Genomic DNA, 17,550 nt, shown 5'->3' with positions numbered 1-17,550 from the left:
ACAGTCTTTCTATTCATTTTCATTCAAGTGTACTCTGCTTACAGCTGATCTAGTCACACTTGAACACACCCTTGCATACCGCACACACACAAAGGTTAGAACTCAGCTAGAACTGTAACATGATTTCAAATCTTCCCTAAATCTGATGTAAACAAAGAAAAGATCAAATTTGTGTTCAGCAAGTGGAACATGAGGCAGCAAAGTCAAAAATGTAAAAATGACAAAGTCTAAAATGATGGAGGTGAGATAATCAGAGGATTGTATGGGATTAAGACCCTCAGTGACTCGACTGAAGGTGATTGAGTTTCTGGATGGCTGCCCTCCTCTAACTGTGTGTGTATATTGTGTTGATGTGAGTTTATTTTGCAGGCTGAAAGCTGAGATAACACCTCAGACCTTAACAGTCTGATTTACAGGTCTGGTAGTTATGGGAACGCTTTGAGTTCCTGCAAGTGATAGGTGGCTGCAAACAACACAGACAATGTCGAGCAAAAATTAAATCTGATCAGGATACCAGCAGCCGTAGAACTGACAAGATGATAGACGGTTTGTCCTGGAAGTGTGATCCTTAATAAATTGGCATGTGTCAAGTGTCAAATGAAAACAGACTGCTTCCTGGAAATCTCAACCCTCTGCATGTGCAATCACATTTATCTGAATAAAATCTTCATCAACACTCTACTGGCTATAAATATCTGCTTCTCAGCGCAGACTTTCCTTTGAGTTTCTCTTTGTTGGTGAGACATCAAAAAAGCCTCTCAGACAGAGAACTTTTGTTAAGTGTCATGTCATTCTTTCTGTTTGTCAGGGGTGCTGATGTCGGAGACAAAATGAATGACATACAAGAGCTTTTTAAAAGGTAGGCATTCAGATGACTGTAATAAATCCTTCTTTTGATTCTCTGAAAGAAAAATATGTTAAACTGCCTCCTCACCCCACAGCCGTCTTCTTCATCTTGGCACAGAGCAGCAGATCAGTAAAAAGAAAGACGTGCCGTAGCTTTCTGGAGCTTTCTGATACCTCCACCAAGAAGCCATCCTTCACCAGCTGACGAGCCTGAAAGAGCAACTCATGTCAACTCTTACTTGCAGAATGATATTGGTATCAGCACATGCAAAATTTCTCCTAATAGCTACAACCTATGTATCAACAGAATGTAAAAATGTGCAATTAAGTTTGTGGAGTTTTACACATTCCTCAAACATTTAACTGTGTTATAAGGACTGAAGTTTAAGGTCTCAACTATGGCTAGTTAAATTTCCACATACCACAGAAGCGCCATGCTTTGAAAAGCTGCATTTTTTGGCTCCAACCAAAATCAGGTGACCTTGTACATTTGTCTGCGCAACGCAGCGAAGCTCTGAACAGCTTGTGAGGAGAGGGTAGGAATCACAGGGGAACTGCAAGGTCATGCAGGAATAGTATGTGGACAGCAGATGATTTTGCCTTTTAGGGGCTTGATTTGGTGTTCATTTCAACATGACTCAATGATTTTATTGCTCCCACCATGGAGCACATTATGAAGTTAAAAGGTTTATGTTTTCTACAAAGGATGTGTGGTTTGATGTAAAATTATCTGGCTTTTCACCTCAAAATTGAACTTTTCCTCATCAATAATGCTGGGACCCACTTACCTCCTAATGACCTGTTGCTTGTGCAACAGGATGAGACGTAATGTTGATATAGTGATAACTTATATATGTTGCATTGTGGCGTATTTTGAAGTAGACCAGATACTTGGCACATTTTTCCAGCTGTTTGGATCAATCTGCTCTATGTTGATTGACGCGGTTTTCGGCCAGCACTGAAAATAAACTAGCAAAGCAGAGTGGAGTGGCACTTCTGGGACACACTGGGGCCAGACCAGGGCTGGGCAGTGGAACTGCTCCAGTTGACTAGAGGGGGAGCGATTTGCTCCACATTGCATTTTGTGGGGCAACGCAGCACAGCTGTTATATGTGGAAATTACGGGTTAGGCTGAACCAACAGACCTATGCCAGCTAAAGTCTTTTTCTTCATTCGGCAACATTCATTACAATTCAAAGTATATTTTAAGGACTGAAATTTGTTGACTTAATCATCCTCAAACATTAAAAATTTTGTTTTTCAAGGACCAAGGGTTTAGATCTAAACTATATTTATCGGTATTTGTATTAGGGTTGTCCCGACCAGCACTTTTGGCCTCCGATCCGATCCAATTTTTCAATATTGAATATCTGCCGATACCGAGTCCCAATCCGATATTCATAATTACTTGGATTAGAGTTTCAGTTGTTTTTGTTTACAAAAATAACTGAAGTAAACAGAATAACTACTAGATCTCTCAAACTTATTCCATTTAACTTAGTACAGCGCACATTGTTGTAAAAAACAAAATCACATTTCTACTCAAAATGGTGTATTAGCTCTGTTTCACTTTAATAATCCATCAATAAATAAATAAAGTTACATATTGACTTGACTGTATTAGTCACAACAAAAACTGAAGTCAAAACAGTTTAACTTGAATGGGATCAAAAACATATGAGCCAGACAGATTCAAAACAACAATTCCTTTTCAGATTTAGAAGCTTAATCTGAGACATAAACCAAAACACTAGCATTGCAATAAAACCCAAATATCAAATACAAGGCACGCTTGTAATTACAGAGCAATTTCTAAAGTGCAACTGGAGCTGCTACATCACTTTTCCTTCCTCACTTTTATTTCGTTACCCACTATTACTTTAAAATGAATTGTAGCTTCTTGTTTAGGAGCATTCTCGATGGCCTGTTTTACATGCTCTGCTATGTGAGACCCACAAAACTGATGTGCATGAAATACTGCATGCTTTAACTCGAAGGTGGAGGACTGTTCAGTGAGACTCAGGAGTGACATGGGGCAAACATCAGAGCTCTAAACGTCTGTAGTGAAGCTAACGGCAGCGAAGTTGCTTTTTAAATTCTCTAGTATGCTGTCATGTACTTTGTTACATAGCTCCGGTAAGGCAGTGTCAGTAATGTAATGTCGAGACAGCAGGGCATAGCGTGGGTCTAAAAGCTCAAGAAGACGACAAAAACTCAAAGTATCCACCATGGAGATGGGATGGCTGTCCAAAGCGATGAATTCGACCACTTTTTCTGTTATCTTTTTTGCCTTATCGCTCTCTCAAGGGTACTTGTCTGTTCTCTTAAAGTCCAGTGTGTGTTGCTTCAGTGAAGCTGCCTGTTGCTGTAGTAAAGTCAACGTAGTCCACTGTATGCTTAGTTCAGAAACGACGGATCAAATTTGTAGTGTTAACTGCTGCTACCACCTTTTGAAACAGTCCGTATTACAGATGCTCCAAGTGGCAACTGGACTGTTTCCACTCTCATGTTTGAAGTTTTTCCACACCGCTGACATTTTAACCAGAGATACAGGAATGCTAATGTTGCCACTGCTGCTTTGTTGTGTTACTGATGCGGAAATTGTGCTCTGTCTACAACAGCTGGCATAAATGATCAGCCAGGCTGATCGGATCAAATTGCCGATCTCTGATCAATTAAAAATGCTTATATCGACTCCGATCCAAAACATTTGATCGGGATCGGGACATCTCTGATTGGTATCAGCTAAAATTAATTTGTAAATATCAACCTATTGCACATTGGCAAAAATTGAATATCTTGCATCCCTAAAATCAAACAAAACAATCATACAAACCTCTCCTTTGGGTGTGGTCACAGCAGTCCTGCGAGGGTCGATCTCCTCGTTGATGGAGGAGAGAAAGTTTTGAGATATCCTCAAAGCGTCCTGCAGGAGGGGGAAGTCTGGATGGTCCTTAGGAGTGTGTTTCAGCAAATCCTGCAACACAAACACAAACAAGATGGACATTTTTGTGAAGATGTTAAACTTTTTTCTACTTTTAAAGCACTGATATAAATGTGAGAATGATATTAAAAATGCAAAGATATGGGGCAGAGAGTGATGTCTGTTGGAAACAATTTGGTTCAGGCATAAAGATGTTTGTCTTAATGTGTTCAGGTTGTATCAGGACAAGAATACGTGTATCTTGCCTGCTATCTGAAAAGTTCATGTAAGGTAACATTCTCACTGAGTACTGTTTTCTCCAGACAGCTTTAAGGTTAGAAACAGATCGGTTTTGTTCTACATAAAGCACTGCCTCTTTTTGATCATCTGTCTTTTCCTCTCCAAGGACTTTCTTCAAAAGTCTCTAAACATCTTGAAGTCAGCGAGACATATAAGTAGTTTGGACTTTACTCTGTATATTCTCAGAAGTGCATTCTCACTTGAAACAAAAAAAAAAATCCACTGAAGCATGAAGAGGACATTCAATTCTGTCGTCTAATTCAAAACATAATTGCTCTACACGTCCAAACACTCCCCCTTATTGAATGCTTAAGTAATCTCTGAAAATCTCATTTCCTTGTTTTTATTGGAGCGGCTCTCATCAGTCCAGCAGTCTGATGAGCGGGACAGCCGACTATGGAGCAGCAGTTTCTCTTCCAGAACAAACACCATTATTTTTCTCCACCTCTTCATTTGCATAAATGACAGGAAAAAGACCTTTCTGGAAAAACATGCACTGAGATTTGGATGCATTGAGCATGCTGTTGCTCTAACATTTACCACATCTTAGACGATCAAAGACACTACCGTAACCAAGCAAAATACATCCAGACAACTATACCAGCAGGAATGGTATTTTTAACTGACCTATACACACCAAGGTTGTAACTGACCCATAACTGGTTCTTATAGCAACCAATGCTGGGCTACCTCTGGCAACCACACTGGCAATTCAATTCATCAACAATCACAGAGAACGCACATGCTCATGGAAAGGAAAAACGTGCTGACAATATATAATGTTCAGGTCATGTTAAATAGCTTTAACATTACTTAAAAGCAAGTTTACTTTTGCTATATTGATAGTAACTCAATAAATCGATACAGCAATATACTGTCATGAGCACCTTGCCATACTGATTTTAAAGAATCCAAAAGGAAGTAAACGCTGTAAGGTAGTTTTAAAATACACATTTTCTATGGCACTGTTAACAAAAATGCCGATGGCAGCAGTAAAACTGCATGACTCAGCGCTGGTTCAGATCTCACACCAAAACGAGTTGGTCCTCACACTGGTAACATGGATCATAGCTTCTATCTACAGCCAGCAGGCCAAAGGCAAAGATATTGGATTATTTCAGGTTTCTTTAAACACCAGAAAGTAAGAGTTAGACATGAGTCATGCCTGCTTTAAGAAGGCAAAACACTGCAGAAACACCAATCTTCATCAATGCACAACACCAGGATAATTAGAAGTTCGCAACAATATCTAGGGTCACTGGGCTAATCTGTGTTGTTCCAACCAGCACTGAATGACGCTGCTAAGTTAAAAATTCCCTCCGCTTCTAAATGAGATCAGACAGTTCAACACAGTTTATTCCTCACTCGTCCGTTCATCACAGAAGCTGCATTGCTGTTTAATGCAGAGGTCAAGCAGAAAGTATTTTTTTACAAATGTAAGTGGGCTTATAGTAAAGCGAAGCCAGAATATGATATGAAAAATGTGAAAAACAACAGCAAGAGAGACAATAGAGAGGGCCGTTTTCAGTTTAAGAAGTTGAAAATTATGGTATTTTCATTTATTAATAGCCAAGTAATTATTAATAGACTATATTAATGTACTTGGGTCTCTGAGGATCTGAATTTAAGTGTAAGAACCTTTAAATATACCTCCTCTGTTTTACTCTAAGATAAAGACAAGCTGCTGTAGGGAATTCTGCTGTTGGTTGTGTTTATAACAACGTGTCTTACCCCAAATACTATGCATAGCAATACATATCATGTCCTGGCCTCTGTATCACATAGGGAGGCTGTCAGAAATACCCAGGCCAACAAGTAACATCACCTTTTCTAACATTAGCTAACTAGCATAAACGCACACTTAAAAATTAAGCTAAGCATTTTTTTCATGCAGGACATGGAAGTCATAAGCCTAGCTTCAATCAGCTGACTGCTGGCTGATTTAATTTTCATCTCCGAGCTCTTACAGCCCATTACTGCTCAGTTACTTAACAAGGTCCATATGACATCCTTCTCACTAATCCCTGCTTCAACAATGTTGATAACAGCAAACTCCTTCTTGCCAAGCTTCGCCTCCACCACCTCTACTTCCTCCTTTAGCTTTCATCACACCCTTAAGTTCACTTTTAACCTTACAAGGATTGGATTGCTGCCAAAATAAATTGTAATGAATTTTACATGAATTTGTATTTGCATTGCTGTTATGTAGCAATCCATCCACATGGGGGTTTCAAGCACCGAGCACCCTGTAAAGTCATATTTTAGCTTGGCTTGTCTTGGCTTACTCAAGTAGCAGACTTTGAGCAGAGCCTTCAACGCCAATCAAAACATGCACATTCATTTTGCAATGAATGGTTAAGTATATAAACATATAAATAATACTTGCAACCTTTTGCGATTATGTAATTGCACAGCCTGACATCACAATTGTGATTGTGACTCAATTAATTGTGTAGCACTAGTCTTTACAAATGCACAAATGCAAAAGCTCTTTGGTGTCAGGACATTAAGTAGAGCCAGTTTTAACCCCCTTATAAAGCGTAAACTATTTTAGTTAAGTAATTCTCAATGCGTGGATCAGGGCTTCCAATAGGTCAAAAGGTGAATCAGAGAGGTCACCTGATGATTAATGGGAGAGACAAGAGAATGCAAATTTAAACCTATTAGCTTAACGCTGCTTGTTTGGTGAAATTTTACCTGATTTTTGAGCCCTCAACCACATAAAAGCCAAAAAGGGAAAAACTTTCCCTAGTTAAATTAACAACATCTTCAGGATCAATAATGTGAAAGCAGGTTTTAACAACAATGAGATATTTTCGTTGCTGAAATGATCTTTGAAATTCCAGGAAGTAGAAGCTGTTTACTCACATGAAGGACCAGGGTGCTTCTGGTAACACGGTCAATGGGCTTGTAAAGAAGAGCTGTAAGGAGAGACAAGGAGATGGGTGAGCCAATATTGCTTAAACACAAGTCTGTACACAGATACACAACAACACAAACAAAAACACATTCACACTAGAGGTCACAGCTACAAAGCTTGAGGAAGGGCTAACACTCCTACACTTTGCTCCCGCTGAGTTAAACGCGTCATCGGCAGCGTAACTGACAATATGACTCTAAACCAGAAGCAACACCAGCAACGTTAGGGTGTGTTTTTGTAACCCATGCATCACCTCCACTGCTCCCCCAACCCTCCCTAGTGTTTTGACTCTGTGTGCCCATTTGTAGGACTGATCTTCATTCAGATATAAAGCCAAAGTTAATTTGACTTTTACTACTTAGCAATGTTTAAGAACAAACAATCTTTTCTTCTACTGAAATAACTGATTTGTTTCTCCTTGACTTGTAATCTGGTCATATTACTCCATCATAGACTTTTTTCTCATGGTAGCCCAGTGACATCATGCCTGGTGTGGAAAAAATGCAGCATTCCAGGTCATTGGTCATGCAAACGTCAAGATTCTGAGAACTGGTTTTCAGAAACATTTCACAAATATAAAGACGATAGATGTTAAACATCCAGAAAGACATCAAACCACACCTCAGGTTAAAAAGTGCAGTTGATGCTTGTTGGATACAATTAAATGAAAAAAAAAACACTTCTAGTCAACATTTACATGTGATAATCATGAAGACCATTAAATAGGCTTCTGTTTATAAAAGTTTATTAGGAAAATATTTATTCAAGCCCGAGAAAAACTCCCTGGATGTATTCTTGTAGGTCTGTATTCAAGCTCTGCTATAGCCATTGTACTGTATCATCAATGCAGTTTGGTGCCCATTTTTCCTTTCAATGGGTGGGTGTTATGGTGATTTAGCCTGTCTCCCGAAAATATTCTAGCCTGACACATCAGATGGGCCGTGTCATATCATAGTCATTGCATGGGATAAATATCATATCCATCTGTGCAACCTACCATAAAAAAGTGTTTGGGAAAGGCAGAACCTTTAAAAACATTCTCTGAGAGTGACTGGACGAACACTCTGCTTGTCACATTTATCAAACTCTTACTGAAGCCGGTTGGGAAAAGAACAAAAAAATCTTTCAGCCAAGAAAAAACCATCAGTGAGGTTCTCTGCTCTTGTTAAGTGAAGAATCAACCATACAGTTTGAATAAAAATTGATAATACAGCTGCAGCCAAGCTAATCACTTCACTGGTGGCAGCCATTGTTGTACAGCTTGCAGTTCAACTAAACCACACCCATGACTGTCTTGGTCTCCTCAAACAATTCTGATTCGTTTGATTTTCCAACTGGGCACAAACGTTTCAGAGTGGGGCTTTGCCAGATGGATTTGCCTGATGGAAGACATGGAATCTGGCTAATCCATCTGCTTTTCAAGATTAGAAATACACAAATATAGAGAACAAACTAAGGTATGCCTTACATATAGGTAAGGAACAGTGCCTGTACCTCATGCTGTAGATTTTAGTATTTTTGGCAAGCTAATGTGAAGCTAAAATCAACAGTTACAAGGGAAGGGTTTAAGTGAAAGAAAAAAAAAACTTGCACAAGAGTGTCTGAGCCTCTGAATAAAACATAAACAAGCTGAAGGAGGCATTATTCTATTGGCGTGAACACAGAGCTGAGAGCAACAAACCAAGAGGAAGTGTCTTCCTTTTAGGAAGTCATAACTTAACAATATACAGTGTATTTGCCATAAAGAAAATGTTACTTTATATGTGCGTCAGTTTTCCTCACTATAAAGGTAAGGAGTAACACTAAAGTTGAAAGCTAGGCTGCTTAACATGCAGTCCACCTCTGGAGTTGCTGCTGCAGCCTCCTACTTAAAACTGTCTGCTTTTTCTGCATATTCAGGCTGCTGCTAGGTAAACTCCAGCCTGCCCTAACACCAATCTTTTACAGACTCTCTCTCAAACACAACACAAATATAAACAGCACAAATAACAGCATGTATTTATTAAAAGAATGTATATATAAACACAAGGAATGTGCAAATGCCACCTCTCCCTGTCTCTACATCACAGCTTAAGACTCCACCACCAAACTTGGCGGCTTTCCCCGCGGGACAGCTTCTCCGCTGAGTCGGTGTGAACAGCAGCAGGTCTGACATACATGACAGCTCTAGGTGAGAAACTCCCACATACAGGACCAAGGGAGAGACAGAAATAAAATGGAGATAAAGGATTATACCGGGGAGATGGGCGGCAGGAGAGATGGCAGATGTGAGGTCCCCTGAGGAGTGACGAATCACAAGCAAACACACATATAGATTTATAAAAAGGAAAGAGACAAGGGTAGGCAGGTTTTTTCTGTCAGACTTAGACCCTGGCAGTCGTGTAATGAAATGCCAGAAACATCTCAAGGTCTCAGAATAATAATGCCACCGGTGTCATGAAGCTTGAAAGGAAAAAAATGAAGAATAATGCTGCTCCGCTCATGCACTCATAAAGTAAAAAACCTTAGGAATATGTAATGGAAAACAAATCAGACCTGCAAGGGTATAACAATCAGAAAAACCAGCTGACAATTTTCCACCCTGTGATCAAGCTAATCTCCATTTATTATAGCACAAGACTTAAAGCAACTGATTTTTAAATTAAAGGGGACAAAAGTAGCAGAGTGAGACAAAGAGAAGAGATGAAGTGTGTTCTGTATGCAGGGCAGGACAACACTCTGCACTCACAGGGAGGTTCAACATAAGGTTGTCAAAATGTTCACAACTTTTTCGATACCTTGTGCTTTTAAATGATACACTCTCTGTTATCTTCATGATTGAGAGTGGCAAAAAATATTATACTTCATTAAGGAAAACCCATTTATTATGACAATTGTATTAAAGGAATCCATGGAAATGTATAGGCAAACTCCTGCGCACGGTCAACCTTGCAAAGCAGATGGATTGGCCAGATTCCACAATTGTCATGAGAAAAGTGTGCCAGGTCTGAGAATGTCCCTGACCAAACAGCATCATTTGAGAAGAATGAGGCAGTAGCTATGGATAAGGTTTTAGTTATACTGGAGGCTGGTAATAATGGCTGTTGCCTGTGTAGCCTTTAGCTTGGCTGCAGCTACAATAGAGTGGTGGTTTTATCAGAACTGGGCCACATTTCTGTATTAAATAAAGAGCAAAGGATAGCACTGAAAGCTTTTCATTACAGAAAATATGTTTTTGCTCTTCTCTAGGGGTGCAAAAGTTTTATTAATTGTCCCAAACCGTCATGGTTCGTGGGTCATGGTTCAGTGGTCACGGTTCGGTGCACATTTTCACACAACAAATATGTCCGAACCATTAAGAAAAAGAAAAGAAAAGAAATGTGACTGTATTTACCCATCAAACTTGGTGGAAAAAAATGTTTGCTAACCACTATTAAACCACCAATGAAGAAGAGGAAGTAGCCGGCAAAACACAAGAAGAAGAAAAGTGGGCTCCCCGCCCCCACTGCAAGAGAGGCAAAGTAGCAAGACCCGCTGTACTTTTCTCCTGCTCCCCATCTCCGTGTTGTTTTTTGTTGCTGTTTTTTAAAAAGCCTCTGGATGTGAAAGCAGAGTGTTGAAGATATTACTGCTGTTGAAACATTTTAAAAACATCGCATATATTGGTATTGGATTGGTATAAGTAAAAAAACCAACAACAACAAATGTGTTTTTAAGTGCTCCGCTCTGACTCTGTTGTAATGTTGCATCCTGTGTTTACATGAGCTAGTCTGGGGTCCTTCACAGACGTAGATGAGTCAGGATTTTGCACAAGTATTCCCTGCACCAGCTATTAATTTAAAGCGATGTAAAAGCATTCTTTCTAAAACATAAATATGATACATTGCTCTAAAAAGCACATATTTTAATTTGCAAATTATATTGTTCAAATCATGATATAAGGCTGTTTTCTGTTTTGTTTTCATTTTGCTTATGTTTTTGTTTTCCCATTTTTTTTTGTCTTATGTTTAATAAATCATAAATCACCAACTATCACTGATCGCTCTTAATAACACTAGATGGATCAAAGTATTGATTTACTGATTGATTCAAATGCATATTTCAAACATGTTTTTTGAGTATAATCTGCACTACCATTAATACAATTAAAAAAAAACAACAAAAAAACAAATGTGAGGGACATCTAGAATGATAAATCTGGGACTTTTCTTTTTTTATCAATGAACCAAACCCGTTTCGACCTGTGACCCCCAAAACCAAGGTATGAACCGAACTATGGACTCTGTAAACTGTTATACCCCTACTCTTCTCCCAACCTGCTTCAGCATGACGTTTGAAAAACTGTGTCAACACCTGTCTGCCAAGCTCAGGTTACAACTGGATTTGTATATGCCTACGACCCTAACTTTGTCTTGTTGCTCTGATTGGCCAATGATGAAGGTGACAGACAGAATGTTCATCCAATCACCTCCAAGAATTTTGTGAAAAGCCATTCGGAGACGCTTTTTATGGGAAGTTTCCCAGATGAACGTGAAATATATACTATGCAAAGGATGAAATAGTCTGTCTGGTATGTCAGGTTAGCACATCATCTTAAAAACACTAACAGTTTAATATTTGCCAATGTTTTTGTGCAACTGAAACAGTTTGCAAGAGTTTGCAAGAGTTTGCATGCAAATTCCCATCAATCAAAACAAACAATTCCCCAAACTGAGTGCCTAGGACTTCCATTTTTCACGGTTAAACAGCAGATATTGATAATGTTTGATTTTTACCATGTCAAAGTTCAGCATTCTGGTGTTGTAATAATCATCAAAAAGTGTTACACTTCACCTCCACCTGTAATCTGTTTTAACTATTAAATATCTGTACAGTAGTAAGGATATCTTAATGATCCATCACATCTGCTTGTGTACTCTCCCTCTCAATTAAACACTCTCCTCTCACTCTTCTCAACTTCTCTTTCTTTCCTTCATCTAACAGAAATGAAAGAAATCTACAGGGAGCATGTTCAGATCGTCTGAAAGGGCTTGTCAGATTGAACTTTCACACTCTACACGCTCTCACATGCCAAAGACATAAAAACATGCACAGACACACACAGAGCTACTGTATAAGACCAAAGAGAATCTTCTAGGGCCTTGCTGATGCTCTTTGAAGTTACTTCACCCTATGGTCATTAATGCTGTGAAGCCCACCACTGGTCCTGCTTCATTGAACCAATGCTTCTGCCTCCTGGAGGATTAACAAGAAGACCTGCACTGACTGCAAGCTATGCGAACTCCACTAATTTAATGCATATGCAGGTTTGTATTCCACTCAGGTAGAGGCACTTTACAGGAGGTGACTTTAGGTAAGCCTGGATACAACTTCGACGTTAGTCGAGTACACAAGCTGGCAGCGTGTTTGCAGGTTTGTCTGACTCAGTGCATCAGCTGTATTGATTATTTGTGTCCTATTTTGTCTTGCATGTTTGAAATACTAATATAACCTGATTCTGTTTAGAAACAAGAGTCTGCAGCCATGCTAGCTGCTTTATGAGGCTGTGCTAAAGAATAGGACTGCTTTCATTTGAACAATGTTTGAATGCTTACACTAAAAATGCTAGAATGTCTATGTTAGTCATGCTGATAATTTGCTCAACGTTTCAGAAGTTAGCACGCTAACAGTTTCTACAGGAATATGAGCTTATTTCTAGTTTTGTAGAGTTTGTAAACAAACTATAAATGGTCAGATATTTCAATTAAATATTCAAGTTGATCCAAGAGCTAAAAAAATTCAGGTTGCTAGTTGAACATGTCATCTCTAATGCCCACCTTAAGTCAGAATTTCAACTGTAGATCAAAAGTAGATGCTAAGTTGTCTTCAGATTTTCAGACCGATCAATTAGACTCCTGAAATGATTTTGAAAGATTGATCTGAACCCTTGCAGTTTCCTTTCTCCCTCTACTATGCTTCTCCATTTTCTCCCATGCATTAAATACCTTATACATGCAGATATAGAGGGAATAAAGTAATAAAGTAATGAAGTAAGTTTGTATTCCCTGCATATAGTTAAAGAGAGTGTAAGTGTTACAGTCAAGAGGATGGTAATGTGTGCCTTCAGCTCTAATGCTGTGTAAAAGCATGCTGCTCCATGTTTTTGAAGAGTCTCATTAAGCTCACTTAACAGACAAGGACAGAATCTTTACAGAGACGCAAAGTTCAAGGTACAGTCAAGAGCCAGGACTGATGAGAAGACATGAGAAGAGAGAGAATCTGATGGAGAGAGGCAGATTATTGGAAGTCGATGACCTGCCACAGCGAGGTGCCTCTGATTGGTCCTGTTCTCAAGGTCGCCTTGACAACTTGGCTGACGGACATGTGGTTCATCTCTGCTAACTAGGGGATAGACCATGTGGGCGAAGTCTTTGAACAGGCACATCACACACAAACACTTCACGGGTCTACAAATAGGACACGGGGACCGCCTGCTTTCAGTGTTTGGCAAGAAATCGGCTTCCACCGACAGGCATGAGCCGTGACGGAGGACGAGTAGGACAGGGGGAGAGTGATGGGAGAGGAAAAATAAGGAAGGCAAAATGATGAATAGAGTGGGGGCAAACACGGATTAAAGAACAGAGAGGAAACAGTAGTGTGGAGCAAAAGTCCCCATTTACATGTAAAGCAGGATGTCATATGCTTGCTTGATTTAATACTTGTATGCATCAATTCATTAAAGAGCTGAGGGCAGATGAAACAGTGGGCTTTACTTTATTATAAAACAAGCCTGACATTCTGACTTATTGCTATGAAGAAAATCCACAAAAGCACACGTCCCTTATTTGGCTAGGGTCCAGTTTAATCATATAGAAACTATAGGGATGGATGGATAATTACAGGGAGGAAGACAAATAGGAAGACAGCATGATGGAAGAGGTATGGAGGGAGGAAAAAGAGAGCACCATTTTCAGAGTAAAGCTGGAGGAATCCCTTGATTAACCTGCCAGGTAATTAAGGAACATAATACAAACAGTAATGAAAGCAGCTGCCCTGGGTGCTGACTTACTGATTGTTGAGGGATTATGAGCCCAGTGTCATGCTGTTTTACAATTATGTTTTCAAACCAGACTGATATGGGGTTTCGGAGACTGATGCTGCATAAAAACATTATCTGATCTGGTGACCATCATATTGCAAATTTAAGATGAGGGGTGCCAGTTTGCCAACTGGCTCAGTTGCATACCCACTGTACAGAGACTATAATGCTCAATGCATTGTTGAGGGTTATTTATTACAAGCTAGTTTCCAAGCTCATATAGCTAACTTTAAGATCTTCAGGGAACGAGATGATGTTTTTTGGTATAAGAAGGATTTATTTGTGCAAAGCTGAAACATAAATTGGGTTCAATGACCTTCTGCACTTGATGAAGCTGCTAACAAAGACACTGATACAGCCTAATGTTGCATCAATCTCTTATGAGTAATCTCTGCAGAAATGACTCTGTGGACAGATTGCTGCTTTTTATGCCTTTATTGTACAGATAGGAGTATGGATAGAGTTTGAAACTGAGGAGAAACATATTTAAACAGGCAGCTTTGAAGACAAGAGTTCCTTTAAATTGAGCACACAGACATAACTATTCGGCTTCTGGCACCCCCAATTTTTTGCTTGTTGTCTAGATTCTTGCTTAGTCTTTCTCTCCTTTTCTCTCTAAAAGTCGACACTCACAAATGTCCTTAGGGTTATTTTCACTGGGCTTGGCATTGAACAACCCAGCAAATGGGTTTTGACACACTGTCTTCCCCAGTGTCATGGACAAAGAGCAGAAAAACACCTCATACACTCCACACTTTTTTGACTCTTTTCTGCTAGTGCACCTTAAAAGGTTAAATTATTTAAAAGTGCTCCTTTTTCTGCTGTTGATGCTCTCTTTAGCTTCATCCATCACCATCAATCTCTCAGCCTCAGCCAGTGGGATGTGGGTTCCCCATAGGGGGCAAGATGTCATGACAAGGGGGGCGCAGCATGGCAAAGAAAAAAACAATACCAACTGATGACTTCAGCAGTGGAGAAGAGAATCACTCCATCAATGTCACCTCAGACTCAAAAATGTGGTGGCAGATCAAGTCCAACACATTGTCTGCATTTCTAATTGGAGTAGGCAAGGAGAACCCACTGCTTAGCAGGAGAGCCCTCTATATGGGCGCTTGCTCTACCACCTGAGCTTAACCAGCAGACATTGAGAGTTTTAAACCTAACCAGTGCCAACCAAATGTTCTCACCTCTAACGTGAGCTGCAGAGAAAACAGAGAGTATAATAAGCCATTTACGCATGTGTTCTCTAACTTTACTGGAAAGTGAAGGCAGGCTGCCTCTGAAATCTGCCCAGGTCCTTTACATGCAGCTCACAGCAAGACTATCTCTGTTGGAGGTCAGGTCTCAGGAGGAGAGGAAAAACATGGAAATGACGGACAAAACCGCTGGCACAGTCTGACAAGATGACAAGTTTTGCCTTTATATCAATGCTGCTATTTGTAGTTCAACATGATCCCAGCATCAACAAAAGAGTAGAAAGAACATACAGGTAAACAGAGAGGTAAAAGTACGCTGCTTTTGACAGTTGGGTATAAGCATCATCAATCCCTTCTACTGATTTGCATTTAAAATTCTTGATGATTTTGATTTCAAGATTTCAAGATTTACAAATAGGCAGGACAAATCGTGAGTAAAGTCTGGGTGTAAAGTTTGATTTCTTGCATTCATATGCAGCTCAATATGAAAATGTTGGCAGGTTTTCAGGAGTTGTGCACATGAATACATCAATAAACTGCAGAATTGGAGCATGTTCTGTTGGCAAACTACAAGTTGACAGGTTTTTTTTTTAAATCACCTGAGCATAAACACAGTTGTGGGGCATCATAGTCATGAATGGGGCTTCCTGTGGGGGGAAACATTCATTTTCACCAGCCTACAATGCTTCTAACAAGTAGATTTTAAACTCCAATGCAAGAAATATACATGAATAAAATTAAGCTGGCCACACATTACATGAGTTTAAGCCTGACTGAGGCCAGATATGATCGGGGGCTTTGTGTCTTGTGTCGAGATGCATCACAAACAAGTATGTGAGCAAATGATCCTTAAGTGTGAGGTGTCTAAACAACTATTTTACTGCTCCCTATTATGTCAGAGCCTCCCTGACCTTGAAATATTAAACATGTTTGCTGTTTATGATTTTAGGTCACATGATTACCATGGGCATACCAACACCCACAACAATCAATGAGAACGAACAGCACGGGTAATGTCATCAACTGGATTTTACATCATTTTTTTCAGCTCGCAAACATAAAGACAAATGTTGCCTACCTTTGTCTCAGCCTGGATTTCATAAGTATACAGTCATTTTTCCTCATATTTTGAATGCAACTGTAATGCATGCCAGAACAGCCAGCTGAGGATTTCAATCGTCATCCATGTTTGTTTTCCTGCTGAAGTCATGTTTAATCATGTGAGGTTTTTCAAGTTCTTGTGAGTGGGGAATCCTCACTGTGGGATTGTTTCTACAGATTGCAGGTGTTTGGTCTACCTGAGTTCCTTATTGTGTGGGCTCAGGGGATGAGAACATGAAAAACCATTTTTCCTTTTTAACTGTGGTCTCCCAGAATTATAAAATCCTTCAGCATTTAAAAATCTTTAAGTGTGTGGTCAGCCTGATATGAATGTGGCTGGATTGTTGCCCATACTAAATGTTACATAGACTAGGTTAAAGATCCCACTCAGTAGCATAAGATTTCATTCCCACATAGCTTTTGCTAGCTGGTTGAATCACCTGGCAAGCAAAAACAATCCAATCTTCTTTAGAAGAGATGAAATAAACTAAATGAATAATAACAATTAATTTAGCATTCATGGTGCCCTTGAACAATCTAACACTGTATGAATTAGGTAAAGATGATGCCGAAGTAACTTTTAAGAAAGTGCTGACTACAGACATACGCTTGTTTGGACAAAGCTCAGCCTCCTGCTGGATGGCTTGCAGCCAAAGTGTTTTCCTGCTCAGCTCTGTGCTTTGGTTGGGTTAAATATCAAACTAAAACAAGAAAGATTTGGATTTTAAAATTTACTTGTAATGAAGGACACACAGCAACTCTTCAGCTTTGAAGTTACTGGTTTGTTTCCTCCTTTAGCATGAAGCAAATGTGATGTTTTCAGGGAATTCCCCTTGATGCTGACTGTATCTATTGTTTTCTGCATTTTGTTCCAGAAGAAAACCTCATACTTAGATATGTACAGTATATTAGAAACAGTACACTAGTACAGTTAAATGTCTTATAAGTCCATGTCCCATGCTAAGGCGCATGGTGTGTATGGCTGAGTCTATAGATGAAGAACTCTGAACTTCCACTCACATTAATGTAGGCACAAAAATTGTGCCGAAGGAGCTTCACTGAATGGGTTTCCATGGCCGAGCACCTGCATGTAAGTCAACATCATCAAGTCCAATGCCAAGTGTTAGAGTGGCTTAAAGCACAATGACACTGGACTGTGGAGCAGTGGAAACATGTTCTGTGAAGTGAGGAATGATGCTCTGTTTGG

The 17,550-nt window shown here is 39.6% G+C and overlaps 1 protein-coding gene across 4 annotated transcripts in view; it reads right to left on the bottom strand.

The window, feature by feature from the left end:
* abr (ABR activator of RhoGEF and GTPase) overlaps nucleotides 1-17,550 on the bottom strand; it is a 237,685-nt gene that overhangs the window by 92,994 nt on the left and 127,141 nt on the right. For all 4 annotated transcript variants that reach the window (XM_041801080.1, XM_041801081.1, XM_041801082.1 and 1 more), the window contains 3 exons: nucleotides 6,938-6,990; nucleotides 3,683-3,823; nucleotides 935-1,056 (listed from right to left, as the gene is read on the bottom strand). In XM_041801080.1, the coding sequence (XP_041657014.1) occupies nucleotides 935-1,056; nucleotides 3,683-3,823; nucleotides 6,938-6,990 (316 nt within the window). The remainder of the gene's footprint in view (nucleotides 1-934; nucleotides 1,057-3,682; nucleotides 3,824-6,937; nucleotides 6,991-17,550) is intronic.

The sequence above is a fragment of the Cheilinus undulatus genome, linkage group 12 (assembly GCF_018320785.1).
Source record: "Cheilinus undulatus linkage group 12, ASM1832078v1, whole genome shotgun sequence".
Classification (NCBI taxonomy): domain Eukaryota; kingdom Metazoa; phylum Chordata; class Actinopteri; order Labriformes; family Labridae; genus Cheilinus; species Cheilinus undulatus.
Note: the sequence above shows the minus strand (reverse complement) of the source record. Positions and strands in the feature narration are given on the sequence as shown.